The sequence below is a fragment of the Falco peregrinus genome, chromosome 10, assembly GCF_023634155.1.
Source record: "Falco peregrinus isolate bFalPer1 chromosome 10, bFalPer1.pri, whole genome shotgun sequence".
NCBI classification, from domain to species: domain Eukaryota; kingdom Metazoa; phylum Chordata; class Aves; order Falconiformes; family Falconidae; genus Falco; species Falco peregrinus.
Window position 1 is genome coordinate 24,951,377 of NC_073730.1, and position 15,474 is coordinate 24,966,850.

The following is a 15,474-nucleotide window of genomic DNA, read 5'->3' on the forward strand; positions in this document are numbered from 1 at the left end:
TGAAGGTAGGTAAATCACTGCCATCAAAGTGTTACAGGCACATAAAGGCACACAGGTGAAGAGGCTAATAAAAACGCTCCTCCAGAAATGAATACAGCCGAAATATACAGTTTTCAATAAAGGCTTTTTTTTTTTTAAAAAAAAAAAAAAAAAAGAGACAGACTTGGGAGAGGGGGTGCGAGCAGCTCTCCTCCTCCTGCCTCTTTCCACCTCCCAAAAGGCACCATAAATTGCAGTTCTCTCCCCCCCACCCCTCCTCAAAAACCAGTATTAAAATACTTTCGCCCAGGATGCAGCAGGTCCAAGTCCCTGGAAAGTTTACACAAAGTTTAAGTAGAGATATTTTTTTCCGCCCCCCTCCCCCTCTGCAGATTCCCCCTCCTTTTTCAAACGGGGAAAGCCTGCAGGGAGGGCAGGGGAGAGGGCAGGGATGAAGGGCCCCGACCCGGCGCAGGCAGGGGGACAGGCTCCGGCTCCCTACCTGGAGGGTCCATCTCAATGTAAAATATCAGCTCAGTGGAATAGGGCATCATCACTTCCCTCCAGTCCGTGTCATCGCGGTCCATATCCCACACCGTGTTGTACATCGCGACAGCCCGGTCCCGGCAGGTTTATAAAGAAGCGACTGGCTTTCCCGGCTTTTAATTGAGGAGGGGGGGGGGGGGTTTAAAAACAAACAAAAAAAAAAAAAAATGGGGGAGAGGGGAAGGCGAGAAGAATCCACCCCGCTTTGAAATAACACTTCGGGGGGGGGGGGGTGTGTAAAAAAAAAGGGGGGGAATTAAAAATCGCGGAATTAAACTTAATTAAAAAAAGCCCACAAGCCACCTCAGCGGCTGCCCTGCAGGAACTAAGACAGGTAGTTATATACATATAATAGAGAGTGCTTCTTTTTGTTTAAAAAGACACCTTTCCACAGAAAAGCCACCTTCCTGAATTCTCTCTAAAAATCGCCATTTTCGGGGTATTTTTAAAACACCGGGCTGCAAGCAAAACAAAATCCCCCCCCCCCCAGAAGAGAGGGGTTGGGTGGGAAGAAGCGGATAAAAAGGGGAGATCTCGGTCTCTGGATGAATTCTTTCCGCCGGCGGAGTAGAAAGGAGGGGGCGGCGGGCAACAATAACGGCGGGCGCGGAGCCCAAGCAGGGCGGGCAGCGCTGGGGGCCGCTCGGCCCGCAGTCCCCGCCGGCTCGGCTCGGTTCGGTTCAGCTCAGCGCTGGCCGTCGCCCGCCGTGCCCAGCTGGCAGCCCTGCGCGGCGCAGGCGGCGGCCCCGGGCGGCTCCGGCAGGTCGCAGCCCCGGGCTCTCTGCGGCGCGGCCGGCCCCGCTAGGTTTCATTTTAAGAGGCTCTGAGGGGCCCAACCGTCGCCAACCGCCTCTTGCCGAGGACGAGGCCACGCCCCCCGGAGCCGCGCGGGAGGGGCCCCGTGGGCGGGGCTTCGCGCCGGCTTTTTAACTCCTTCGAGGAAGGCCGGGGGGGGGGGGGCCTGTGCGAGCGGGCGCTTCCACGAAGCAGAGGAGGGGGTGGCCGAAAAAAAAAAATGCAGAAGGGGAAAACGTCCTCTTCACGCCAGAGTGACAAGCCCAGAAAGCAAGCTTGGCACAAACCCAAAAACTGTTTCGCCGCTTTCCTGACTTTTACCCGGCTGTCTTTCGCCCCTGCGGCCGCCTCTCTAGCCGCCTTTTGCCAGTGACACCCTCCCCCCCGCTCTGAGGAGAGCAGGGGAGGTGGTAGGTCCCTCGGCTGGCCTGTCGCCAAGGGGCTGCTGCCGCGGAGCACGCGCGGGGGGCGGGGGGCGCCGAGCCCAGTTGCCAGAGCTGCTGTCTTTGTCTGAGGGAGCAGCGAGCGCCGGGATTGGCAGAGGGCTCCGGCCAGCGCACCCAATCAGCTGGCGGCGAAGCCGGCCGGCTCGATGGCGATTGGCTGGGAGCCCCAGTTACTAAGCGGGACAAAGAAAGGCGAGCGCTGAGGCGGAGAGGGGGGACGGGGCTGAGGGGGCGCGCGGGCACCCCCGGCCCCGCCGCCCGGCCGGGGCAGCCCCGGGCTGTGCCGTGCGCCCGCCGCCACAGCCGGACCCGGCGCCGCTGCCGGGGAGCGCCCGCTGCCCCCTCGGCGGGGTGCGGCCCCCTGGGCCGGTGCCCCGCAGCGCCGGGTGTACCTGCTACCCTCCAGCCAGGGCCGGCACCCCTTTGGGGCTGGGGTCTGTGAGAGAGGACCGCGGGCCGGGCCCAGGAGGCCCTTGGCAGGTGGGAGCCGCTGTCCGCACCCCCGGCTGAGACCTGGGCTGGCCGGCCCCGCCGCACCCCCTCTCAGCCGTCTGCCCTGCTGCTGCTGCCAGAAACATGGGCTCTCCTCCCCTGCCTTCCCTCCGCAGGGCCCTGGCAGCTGCCTGCCGTGTACTCCACATCATACCTGAGCGTTCCAGGGGGTCTCGTAACTGCCCGCTGCCTAGAGTGTGACCCCAGGGAAACCCAGAGCTCTTTCTAGCAACGTAACCGGGGCTGGGGGGGGGGGGGGGCGGGGGAGCAGAGGAAAAGGCACCAAACGGGATGGCTGCCTCTCACAAGCTTTGGGATAAAACTGAGCTGCGAACACACCCGAAACTGAACCTCAGTCTGCCTGCCAGCCACATCGCTATGGCCAGCCACAGCCCGCAGCCCACAAGCACTGGTGGGAGGCAGAAATGCAGCCAGCTCGGCAGGCAGCCTCGGTCTTAGCATGGCGAAGCATCCTTAAAGAAAGGCGGAATGACAGCTGTTGAGAAATTAAAAAGCCCTTTCTGCAGACTTCCAACCAGTGTCGCAGGCACAAGGACAGATGAGCACCTCGATCTGCTGTGGAGATGTCAGGGAATGTTAGAAAACCCAGCACTGAAGTTGTCCGCTTTATTTGCACTTTAAAGCATGGAAAAGTAAGTTATGAATAATTTCTCCCGCTCTAGCACTAGGTAGACAGCTCCTGAAAACATACTCCTGGCTTAGGGGGAACCGGAGGTTGACTGCAACATTGAATAACTGAGAAACTACAATGTAACAGTATGTGGAAAGAGCTGGGTGCTGAGGTTCTGAAGTTTGCTGATGTATCACAACTTCCACGGCAAGCAATGGAGAGCAGCGCTGCTCTAGTTAATAGAGCTTCTTGAGGGACAGGCAGCTTTGATTCAAATAACTTCATGCATATAAATAAATTTTATATCCCCATCCACAAACTCTGATTAATCCATGATAACCAGATAAAACTCCTTCTTCTAATTTTTAAATTAAATTTCTTGGACTGATACAATGCATCAGCTCAAGCTTGCTCAAAGTGAAATGCCATCCATGGAAGCACCCCCCTCTCCCCCAGTGAAATTTAAGTTGGTACTGTGGGTACAAGCCACCCGCTGCCCACCGAAGGTGTGCAGGGCAGCCCCACAAGGGTTGGGCGGTGGGTGCAGGTGGAGATGTGGACACTGCTTTGCAGACCCTGCAGAGCAGAGAAATGGGGCTGCTGTCCCTACTGCTGCTCCCAAACTTAAGATTACCAGCTCTGGCGGGGGCTGGGGGGGTGGGGGTGTTGGAGGCAGGCTCGGGTTGCAATTCATTTTCCCCCTTCCTGCACCTCATTATAAGTTCCACCCACATAAGACCTAATTACTTGGCTTTTATGCTGGCAAAGTGGATTTCATCCTTGCTGTTTCCCATGGTGGTTGCCTTCATTTTCATGGCGGCAGTGATGGTTACAGCTTATTGATGTTTTCACTTTAGTGATTTAAAGCAGAATACATTTTGTTATTAGCTCTGGTTTCTCTCATTGCTGCTTTAATCAAAGATGCAATTTAAGGCAAAGGATTGTGTGTAATGGTAAGCAGTAGGATAATGCCTTGAGAGATCAGAATATTAATGTGTTTTTATTTCTCAAAACTGTGCTTATATCCAGGATTACTTGGCTCCCAACACGCATGCATGGGGCGCTCCCTTTCCTACCACACTGCCTGCCTTGCAGTAGGAGTGAGCAGTCGTGTGCATGTGCATGCTGAGGGGAGAGATGCTGAGCATCACAGCAGTGCCCTCAGAGAACAGAAACAAAACCAGGAGCACACTGAGCACTCAGGGATGCTCAAGGTCTGGCTGAGCACCAGATCACCCCAAGTCAGGAAAAGCTACATTCAAATGCTGAAGTAAAATAATGGTGACAATGACAATGCTTGAGCAGGGGACACAGTGCTCAAAAAAGGGTCCTGGTGCCCCATGCTAAGGCTGAAAGGCAAGAAGTGAGCACAGCATCTGCTGCTTCCCCAACATCACTGCGTTGATGGCCGTGCATTCGCTCGCTTTAATTTCCTTGGATCTGACAATTTGCATTTCAAGGCAAGATTAAATATTGAAGTTTTGAGCACTTCCATGTGCTTTAGGAGGAGCCGAATGGACCCGTGCTGGAAGAGGCTAAACACAGAAAAGCCATTTGTGCCAAACTGCTTGGTTTCCTCTTTGCCGAGCCATGATAACGTGATAGCCGACAGCTGAATGTAGGCCACAACAGGCTTTTATAGTTGGAGGGGTGGAGGAGGGAGGGGGGGTTGAATCCACAGTGCTGCCAGCCAAACGTGCTAAAATGATGAGAGATTTTGGGGGCAGGCTGGAGACTCCTGGCCACTCCTGAGACCCAAATGTGAACAGCAGTGTTAGCACAAGCTCAGGCCCTGCTGGAGGGGAGCTCGTAGATGGTAGAGCTGTGTTTGCATCGGGAAGGACGATTCCCTGGCTGGCATTAAATGCTACATGAAATTACTAGCCTTGCGCTGCACAGAGATCAGGATTTGTGCAGTATCTGCTGTAATTGGTGGCCAACTTCCCACGGGGGCAACCACATCTTGCAAGTAACAGCACAAGAACAACCAGTCGCGGCAGACTGGTTTAATGGATTATTCCTGCCTGTTTCTCACCTCCTGGTGACAAGGAGATGAGGGAAGGCAGAAGGGTTGGTCTACTTTGGCTCAGATACTGCTGCCAGGGCCTCACCATAGCTCAGCACGCTGCAAGCTAAACCTGAGGCTTGCTGGCAAGAGAAGTGGTGGGAAGGGCAGAGGTTTATCCTGTCTTCCCGAACCAGAGCAGTGCTGGCAGCACAGGGATGGTGCAAGCACCGTCTTCTGCTGGAATGGTACAGTCTGAGCCTTGAAAATACCCCAGAGACCACAAAGCATTTGCCACCAGATGAAGGTTAATTCAAACCCCTGTGCGGGTGAAGTAGCAGCAGTTTCCTTCCCTGCATCCTCCTGCACCTTCAGGTGAAATGTAATGGGTGCTTTTAACAAGGACTGTGCTTCCTCCTCTCTGCTTTAGAGTCATTTTATGTCCTCATAGGCTGCAAAACTGTTGCCTTGCTCTACCCCAGATGTGGCCAAATTTCTGTGGTGAGAAAAAAACTCTGGCAAGTGAGCCAAAGTCGGGTGCTTTGGTTTGAAAATTACACATTGCGTTAAAAACCTGTGTTAAAGAATAATATGTGGTCTGCAAAAACATTCAAATGAAACACTTCAATGTTAGGAAGTGTCTTATTTACAGCTGTTGGAGCAGCTTGTGCCCTCTTCCATCCCACGTCCACACAACAAGGAAAGAGGTTGTAATAGGGGCTCACGTATGTAAAGATTGTAGCACAATGCATGCACGCAGAGTTGAGCTTGCGAGGAATCATACATTAGGCATTTCCTAACTTAAAAGCACTTGGCTTTGCATTATAAACAACATTCTTTTAACATAGGAAATAACATTAAAAAAAAAGAATAATATCTTTTAAATAAATGTCTACAACGTAGGTTATTGCAGCTGGACCTAAGGTATTCCTCAGCAAGGTTTGGATTGGCCTTTCCTTACTGTTCCAGAGGTTTCTGCCTCAAAAATTGCAGGAGTAACAGTCAGGGCTGGAAGTGGAAAGTTGCTCTCCTGCGAGGGAAGAGGAGGTGTGTGTGGCTTTTGCAGCCGGGCAGCACATGTCAACCCCGTGCTGTGCCCACTGGTGTCTGGGGTGGACACATCTGTGCCGAAGAGTGCCCAGGGATGAGTGTGCAAGGGGGTGGGCATGGGGGGGTGAGGGAAAGGACATGCTGTGCTGAGCTGTGCTGAATCGCTGCTTTGGCAGACAGCACCGGGCCAGCTCTTTAGAAAGTTCACGTTCAGTTATTGTTTTGACAGGCTGCCAAAGTTTTCCTGAGGAATGCAGGCAGCAGAAGGGAAATGGCGATTTTAAAACTTTTTTTTTTATAACTCAGCCAAACCAGAATGGAATTTCATGGGAAAAGCGAAAGGTACATCTCTAGCCTCGGGGCATCATCACTGCCAAATTTCAGAGGCTGGCTGTGAACAATGGAGGTGTCAGAGCATCTCCACGGCAGCACACACTTGCATGCACTCACATGTGCTCACACATACTCACACTCACACACACACTGGAAGCATCTTCCCCAACAGCCAGTACTTCCACCCTACATCCAATGCCCCCAGAAGACTGATAGTAACCAATTGAGCTTCAAATAAAAAAAAAATAATACCCGTGGTGTAAAAGCAGAAGATAAAGCCAGTTTGCAGCTGCTGAAAGGTTTGCGACTTGGCCTTGGGAGGATGCTTAGGTGCTCTCCCCACCCCAATCCCAGCCTGCAGCTAGCTGTGCACAGCTCTTCACTATGTCAGTAAGAGAGCCACAGGGCGGTTTTTCAGGTCTTCCTATCCCTAGGAAGGGCAGGGGGTTGCAAGCTCCCCTCCTCCTCCTCCTCCTCCTCCTCCTCCTCCTCCTCCTCCTCCAAAGAAGTGGCAGAGCAGCCGGTGAGCCAGGCTCCGGCACTGTGGCACCCCAGGGTCTGCAGGACTGTGGAACCGGGCTGGGGAGCTGCCAGTTACCTTATATTTTCCAGTACACTAATTTCTCTTGTCATCTTGCCAGTGACAGAGAGAGTTAAACAGAGCAATCCATTAAAGAAGCAGCCTGACAGACCAATTGTAAGGGTTTCAGCAATCCCCATTTACACTGGCTTGAAAAAAATTTCGCCTCGAGCAGCTCCAATTACAGAATTATCGGACCACACTCCAGTCCCTTTGTGCACTTCGCATCTCTGTCATCGTTCCAGGCCTCTCTCTATTTAGTTGCTTGGAAATAGTGAGCAAAATGGAAGGAGACTTGTAACAAGTTCAGAGAAATTAGAGGGGGGAAAAGAGAGAGAAAAAAGCCACACACACCCCAGCTCTAATGTCCTAAACCAGGACATTTTTGAAATGTAACACTGTATAGGCACTTAAAATATTTTTCACTTCCTCTATTCATTGCTTTAATGCACTGGAACTACTTGCTCGGATTTCATTTTTTTTTTCTCCCAAGGAATGTATAAATACCACTCTGTAAATTCCTCAGGTCTGATTTTAAGAGGAACTGTAGAACTTTATTCATGGAGGAAAGAAATAATCCCAGTACCTTCCTGCAATAACTTTTCTTTTTAATAAACATGGCAGTGTATGTTTTGATCACAGCCGGTGATGCGAGTGGCAGGAAGAGGAAATCAGCGGCATGTCTAGGAAAAGCGAGGTCTCATCTCTGCTCTGCTGCCATCCCACTTGGTGACCTTCAAGCTGAATTGCCAGCACTGGTTTGAAGGCAGCACCTTTCCCAGTAGGAGGAATTCTGGCAAAGCCTAGATGAGCAATCACTTCTGCAAATGCACAGCTTGAACTCTGTATACTTGTTATTATTACGAAAAAACCCCCAACCCAAAACTAACCCCAACACAATAGTTGTCCTGCCCTAGGGTGCAAAGCTGAAGGGTTCCCTAACCCTTCACCCATGGCCAAGCCAGGCACTGTCACCCATGATGCAACAGCTATGTGACATGGATGTTATGCTCCCAACCAAACATGACATCACCTAATTATCTTCCAGCAAACTCTCCTGGCTTCCCAAACAATGTAATGATCCCATAGCTAGTGTTATCTAGAACTGGTAGCCTTGTATATGCATAACATGTTACCTCACGTTAAGAAAACACCCCCCTTTTCTTGCAGTGGAGATTATCTAGTTTCACAGGGAGGATAAGTGAGCAAAGCCATCCCTACGTACTGCTGGGGGGAGGCTGAGATCAAGCTTCCATGCTAATGCACGGGTGAATGCTGGCTTCACTCTGGCCCTAAGCAGAAGGAAGTTTCTCATGGCTAAGTCCCCGGTCCTGCTGTGGGACTCCCTTGTCCCCATCCCTTTCCCTGGGATGCAGTGGAGCTGACCCACTGCTCTTTGGATCCAGGGAACCTCACTGCAACGCATCTGTACTCAGTCAGAGCTCTGCCCAGGCGCAGTAACAGAGACTCCCCTCCAAGGTTTTGGGTGGAGATTGAAAGTGGGAGAAAAAAAAACCCATAACAACCCAGGGAGCTCTCAGGGGTATTGAAAAGTCATCTCATTTCTTATTAATCGCTTAGGCCAAGAATTCAAACGTCGGCAGTGTGTTGGCTGGGGTCGCTTTCCTTGCAGTTATCCACATGCAGTTCATGCCTTGGAAAATGACCCATTTACCATCATGCATTGTTGCTTAGCTACACGCACTTTCCCTCTAAGTTTTCCCAAATGGAAACATGGCTCTGTTTGCTTTGGAGATCATTTTCCCTGGCTTTCTTTGCTTTACAGTAAATAAGTGCAAGAAGAACAGCCTCTGAACACTAAGCAGGGAAATAAAACAAACAGTGCTGTGTAGGGCAATCACTGAAAAACCAGCACATGGATGTGATGCCTTCCTTGTCCAGCCAAAGTAATGGGTGGGAGGGAGGGCTTGAGCAAAGGCAACCTGCAAATCAGCTTCTTTAAGAGCTTTTTTTCTATGTCTTTTGCATTAAGGTTCTTTTCCTGCTGAAGATTTCCAAACTTGAAGGGGGAATTCGGTTGAATAGTGCTGGGTTCCCAAGAGAAGAATACGAATTCCCTAGAGGACAGGTGGGACTTTAGGCCATCAAGAACTCCCTCCATGTCTCTGCTGCCACGCTTGCCTTGTGCAGTCCTAGGCATCCTCTAGGATGCAGGAAAACACCTCCCTCCTACCTGCAAACCACCACACCACTTTGCACCACCAGATAAGACTTTATCACCATCAAGCCCCAAAATTTCACAGATGTACTAGGTCCTGGCTGCAGTGGCATTGCTGTCAGTGGGCACGTGCCGGCAGATCAGCCACCACAGCATGAAGTTCAGCTTCCCAGCACACTGGGTAAATCCTTTGGCCATTTGCTGGAAGCCTGAGCCCGTCAGTGCTTACACTGCACAAATGTCCTTGAAACATGCAACAAATCCAGAGCATTTGGAAGGCACCAGCTTTACTGCCCATCCACGGAGGGGCTGTGCAGCATGTGCGCAGCTGGCCCAGCCTCCCAGGAGGTCTTGCTAAGCCTGTGCTGTGAGCTGTGCCGGCACAGTGGTTGTGTCCAGGATTTCCAGATGTCCAGCAGTTCTTCTGTTCCTCAAGGATCAAACAAAACTTGCAACATCTTCAGATTTTACTGAGGACAAAGCATTTGAGTAAAAATGTGGCCAGGTCTCTCTCACAACACATAGGTTGGTAGAGACCAAAGTGAAAAATCTTTTGTTTCCTGGTGCCACAAACGCCTGCCGGACAAGAGCTCTTTGCAGAGGGTAGGCAAAGCCGGCTGCTGCCGGAGTGCCAGGTGCCTGCAGCTTCCAGAAAGAGCGGGATGCCCCGAAGGGTGAGCTCATGCCCTGCCTTTGGCTGACAAAGCATAAAATGTGTATTGTCTCCAAAAAGAAAAAAGGGAGAGACAAAGTAAATAGTGCGATACTGATTACCAGCCCAACATACTGGTCTAAGGTTTAATACAACAGATTCCAGACTAAGAACCTGCCAGAAAATGAAGAGGGGTATTGTACCTATGCAAATCCCAGCTGGTGGGTTAACACATCCCAAACAGTGCGTGCTCTGTGAGCGCTGCCAGCACCTGAAGAAGCCACCTTTACTGCCCCGGCGCTTGGAAGCTCTTATCTTTCTTTGACCAAACCTAAACAATATAACTTTATTTTAGGTGATACCTCCCAGATGAACGGCCTTTTAAAAGTGCTTTGAGGAATTAAATGAGAGAAAACAGTAGGAGGGAGAGAGGCAGGGAGAGGAGGGAAAAGCTTGCTGCCAAACTACAGGAAGCAAAGTTGTTGGATGCTAAAACCACAAAATAAGGAGCTAGGAGCGATGTCAGACTAGAAGAAGCAAATGGGTGATCAGGCTCGCTGCCACCAGAGGTACCCCGAGACAGTGGCTCAGTCCCAAAGCGAGTATCCACTTCACCATCCTCTATGTTTCTGCAGCAAAGATGGGGATGCTGTTACCTGTGGATGCTGTCTGGGTCTGCAGCACTCCAGCTAACCCGCCCCCGCCGCCACAAACATAGAGCACAGGCACGTCATCTTCATAGCACAGCCCCATGGCCCCTACTCCTTGCAGTGGGCAGGTTCCAGCACAAGCATTTTGGGGAGCCCAGCAGGTGATGGGATCAGCCAGTGTGTCCTCTCCTTCCCTTTGCTGTTGCATTCCTGCAGCTGAGGCCAATTCCTGCTTTTTGCACTCCCCTCTGGTTTCTGTGGTTGATGGGGAGATGCCAGGTCTCCCTTGCCCTGGGCAAAGGGTGGAAACCTGCAATGTCTCCTAGCCAGAGCCATGGGCTCCTGCTACAAGCAGTGGCAGGGAGCAGGCCGGGGCTGGTGCAGAAGGCAACAGGAGGACCAGCACAGCCACACAGAGCTCAGTGCCACCATGCCATCGGAGGGAAGGCAGCACGGATGGCTGAGAGCTGCGTCCATCACTCTGGCTCACTACAGGCTGGGCATCTGCCTTAAGTCCTGGGGCTGAATCAGGCCAAGGGCAGTTTTCATGAATGGAAATCCCACTGGTTTTATTGTCTTTGAAAGGCTGGAAACACCTGCCTGTTGCTCAGAGAAACAGCAGGCAGGATGAAGGTCTGGCAGCATGTCCCCTTTTGCCCCACATCCTTCCTGGGCACCCTTTGGGGCCCAGCACTGGCACCCTGTGCCCCCCATTGCTGGTTCGGAGTTGGCCCTATGAAAACCCAACATCAAAAGGGCTTTTTTCAGCAAGGGTTATTTCCACATCAAATGCCTACCTCCAGTCCTGAGCCATCAGGGAGAGAGCTTTTCATAAAAGGAAAGGAAAGATTAATATTATTTTTCAAAAGTATAATGGGAGGTTTCCACTCCCTGAGCACTTCAGAGTTAGTTTTTACACAAAGCCAGAATAATTCCAACCCCAAAGGAGAGAGAAAAAGAAAAACACATTAGAGGGGCTTACAAATGACTGAAAAAATGGTTGGTCTGAATAGAAATGTTCACGTCACCATCACTGTGAGGGCTAGAGGAGGCTGCTGCTGGGCAAGCCTGACTTTCCCATGGGGATGCATGTCCTCCGTCCTCACTCAGAGCAGCAGGGTTGTTCCAGCCTGCTCCAGCACAGGGAGCACAGAGAGGTGGGGAGAGCCAGAGATGGGCTTTCAGAGTCACAAACTGGTGGGAGGAGGAAGGAAAGGACAAGGGGTGGAGAAGATGCTGGGAGCACCCTCTGGGGCAAATGGAACAGAGGAAAGCCTGCTGCGAGGTACAACCCTCCTGCAGCTCCACAGAGAGAAAAGTGGCCTGAGTCTGGCCCAGCGACTGGCAAGCAGTGTTCCCAAACTGCAGCACAGCTCTGCCTTGGAAAGGCACCTGCAACCTCAACATCTTCCTCTGAAAAACATGCCATAGCATCACAGGGGAACCACATCCCAGCAGCCTTGACAACAAGTTTCTGCTCCATGAGCATGAGCCGTGGGGCCAGATGAGTGTATAAACAACTATTTGATCACTTCCACTACAGGAACCAACTTGAAAAATACCTCCGATTCACAAGCTTGCAGCCTGCTTCTGAAAAACCAGACTAGAAGTAAGCTCCCACCCTGGAAAATCCCTTGCCTGTGTCTGCTGTGCATCCTTTCCCATGCCGGGAAGGGTTGGGCCAAATGCAGAAGATGCCGTGGGGCTGGCAGAGCTGCTCTGGAGTAATGTCCTTGGGCTGCTGTGTCAGGGGTGGCAGGGCTCAGCATCTGGGAGGTGACACATCATCAGGCAACTTAGTGCGTTGCTTGCTTTCTGCTTCTTGGTCATTCAACAGATGGGGCTGAATCCCTCGCTGGTGTGTTGCTCACCTTCCTCTGGACTCGGGGTGCAAATGTGAAATGAGGTGTGGGACAGTCCTTGCAGCCCTAAGCCTCACAGTCACCAGTGACTTGAGACCCTCAGTGGTTTTCACTTACAAGTGGGTAGGGAGAAAATCCTTGTGGGTAAGGGAGAGAAAAATGCAAAACATGATCCTGAGGGCTCAGAGAAACGCTTCTGGTTAAGCCAAATCTTGCCTTTTCCCAGTGCTTGGAATTGTCCATCCATGAAGAGGTCTGGAGCAGGCACCTTCACCACGTAAATCCCACTTAAACCCTTAAATAAATGCCTGAGTGGCACTTCAGGTTCATCAGCTGGCCAGCGCAGGGGCAAAGATTTCAAGTTCACCCAAGAAAGAAGAAAAATCCCCCAGTCCCACCGCCAGAGATTGCAGCTGATGGCTGGAGGGCAGCAATGGGGGAAAGGAGCAGTAAGAGGGTGGCCAGGCAGTGGTTTGTGGGACCCTGCTGGCAAGCACTGAGCGGCCCAGCATCCTTCCTCACTGGCTCTCCTCCACACCCAGAGCCAAAGCAGGGGGAGTGATGGCAGATGCAGCTCCTCTCCCCAAAACACTGTCTGCCTCTGGGAAGGTGGGGGAAGTCCTGGGAAAGCAGCTTCACATTGATGACGGTGGCTGACGTGCCGGGGGTCAGTGCTGGGAAAGCCAAGGGGTGCACTGGAAACGGGAGATGCCTGTGGCGGATGATTGTGCCAGTAGGACACGGCCGGTTTGCTGCCTGCGGGACTTCAAATGCTCTGCCCAAAACAACTTACTCAGATTTACTGTAAGCGGCAGCCAGGCCATCTATAGCTTGTGGTGAACATACCAGCCCTGCCTGCAGAAAGGGCTGCGGAAGCCAAGCTGGCCCCTTGCCCGGCAGGCTGGAGGAGAGGAGCGGGGGGGGGGGCTCTGCAGCCCTGCTTGCCTGCCCCAGGCCTGCGGGAACAGTGTTTCCCAGAGGTTGCTGCTGTTTGTTTGGGCGAAGGTGTTGAAATTTGGTGGGGTGTTTGTTAGGGACGCAGCAGGCGAGGAATACAAGTGGTGAAACGGGGGTGGGCTCCTGGGTGTCACACACATACACACATGCACACACACACTGGACCCTGCTCGCCCACCGCTGCACTGGCTAGAAACCCCCAGGTGGTGCCGAGTCTCACCGTTTCTGGGGTCCCTGTCTAACCCCAGAGCCCATGGAGCTGCACCCACAGGCAGCAGCCCTACCAGGGCTGGGTAGGGGAGCTGGGTGTGCATGGGGGGGATATACCCCCTCCTGCCTGCAAACCTGCTTCTCTCCATAGCCAGGTCCTGCTGTTCACAGCCTGATGGTGCAGAGCCACTTGCCACCTCACAGCCTGGAAACACAACTGCCTACAGTCGGAGCCCCCCATCTGTGTGCCAGACCCCTCTGGGCACAGTCACCTGGGGCTGGGTACACGGGAGGAGGAGCTGGAGGGGGGATGCTGCTGCAGGGACGGGATGCTGTGGCATGGCCACAGAGCTCATCATTAGGGATGGCAAATATTTTTGCTCACATCAGGGCTAGATCACTGTGAATTCTGGGGTGCCAGCGAGGAAGGAAACCTGGCTGGCTCTTCTGACCTGTGGTCCAGCACAGTCCCCTCTTCCCTTCCCACTCCCCAGCATGCAGCACTGTTGGCTTCCAAGGGGAAATTTGGGAGGTTTATTCCCTGGGAAAGGGGCTTCGGGGGAGCCAGAGGTTAGCAGGGATGGCAGAGCACAGATAGAGTTTCTGATGTTCAGAGACTCTGCATGGGTTCAAAAAGGAGGGACCCACAGCTGCCCACTGGCATCACTGCTCAGCCTGTGCCTGGTGGCAGATAACGAAGTGTGGCAGAGGCAGGAGCCCTGCGCTTCGACTGGGAAGGCAACAGTCCCAAGAGGACATACCTTCATCACCTAAAATCTGTGGTGACCAAATCACACTATCTTGTTCTCCCACAACAACCCCCGTCTCACCATAGAGCTGGCTGCAGTGTCCTTGTATACCTGGTGGCATTTGTGGAGCTTACCCACCGCAGGGGGCAAACGTAGGAGGTGGGCTTGAAACCTGCCTAGACACCTTCAAGGTGCCAGGGGCACCTTTGACATAGGATTTCAGGTGATTTCTGGAATCTGGCATGCAGGCAGCTGGAGCATGCCACTGGAGGGGACCGCTGCCTGCCATCCCAGCCCTGTGCACACAGTCCACACCAGAACCCTGTGGCTGATTGCCCCAAGACACATCCCGAAGGGCAGCACAGCTCTCAGTGGGGCTGGGACCCACTGGGGGCTGATGTCCTTCCCTGCCGCAGCCAGGGCTGTGTCACTGGCCACCTTGCTGCTGCTGGCCACAGCCTGAGGCCCTCAGCAGGTCCCAGCACCGCATTTGGAAACACATGAGGTGGATTTTCTCTTGCCAGGTGCTTTCTGCCACCCAGTGTAATGCTCGACGGTGATGCTGTGAACACGAACCCCGGGTGGAGCGGTTACAGCTGCTGCCATGCCCTGGTGAGCCCCCAGCCCCCCATACTGGTCCCACTGTGGCGGCACTGGGGCAGGTGGCTGTGCCAGAGGATGAAAGGCAGGGAAAGGCCCGATTGTGGCAGAAACCGCTTGAGCAGCTCAGCAAAGGCACGCAGGGGCCAGGCTGGGCGCCGCTGGCCGGCAGCCAGCTCAGCCCTGGGGCGCCCAGGGCCATGGCCAAGCCGGGAAAACCCCCGGCTGCGCCTGGGTTCCGGCCTTTGTGCGGGGCTGGGGCGGGGGTCCGACACCCAGCTGCACCCCCCCATGCCCCGGGAGGTGCTGCTGCATGGAGTGCGAGGTTTGGCAGAGGGGGCTCACCGTCCCCTGTGCCGGGAGGGAAATTTCCGATACCGCTGTGTTCCCAGAAGTCCAGGGAGGTTTCAGCCCTGGCTCTGCCGCCTGGGCTCACGCTTCCTTCCCGGCTCAGCTTGCGAACCTGGCACTGGGGGCCCACGCTGGCGTGCAGGGTGAGGCTGAGGGTGGGCAGCCCTTGGGGCTGGGCCCTGTGGAGCAGAGCCGGGCTCACGCCAGCGCTTGGCGGCCGCTCCAGCCCTTCTCCTGGCCCCTCTCCCAGCTGGCAGATGCACCGGTGGGCTGTAGGCTGCCACAGAGACGCTTGTACCAGCAGCGCTGCCAGAGCCGCGTGCTGCCCGACGCCAGCCAGCTCGGTGATGTCAGCCCGCGCCGCGTCCCTGTCCCCCTGCCCCAAGGCCTCCTGCTGAAGTCCCATA

At 53.6% G+C, this 15,474-nt stretch overlaps 1 protein-coding gene across 3 annotated transcripts in view; it reads right to left on the bottom strand.

Moving 5' to 3' along the window:
- PIK3R3 (phosphoinositide-3-kinase regulatory subunit 3) overlaps nucleotides 1-15,474 on the bottom strand; it is an 82,155-nt gene that overhangs the window by 32,016 nt on the left and 34,665 nt on the right. Inside the window, exon 1 of one of the 3 annotated variants that reach the window (XM_005238398.4) lies at nucleotides 482-1,383. The exons of the other annotated variants lie outside the window; for them this stretch is intronic. Within the exon in view, the coding sequence (XP_005238455.1) occupies nucleotides 482-587 (106 nt within the window). The 5' untranslated portion in view covers nucleotides 588-1,383. Of the gene's footprint in view, nucleotides 1-481; nucleotides 1,384-15,474 lie in introns of those variants that run through there. 3 annotated transcript variants of the gene reach the window in all.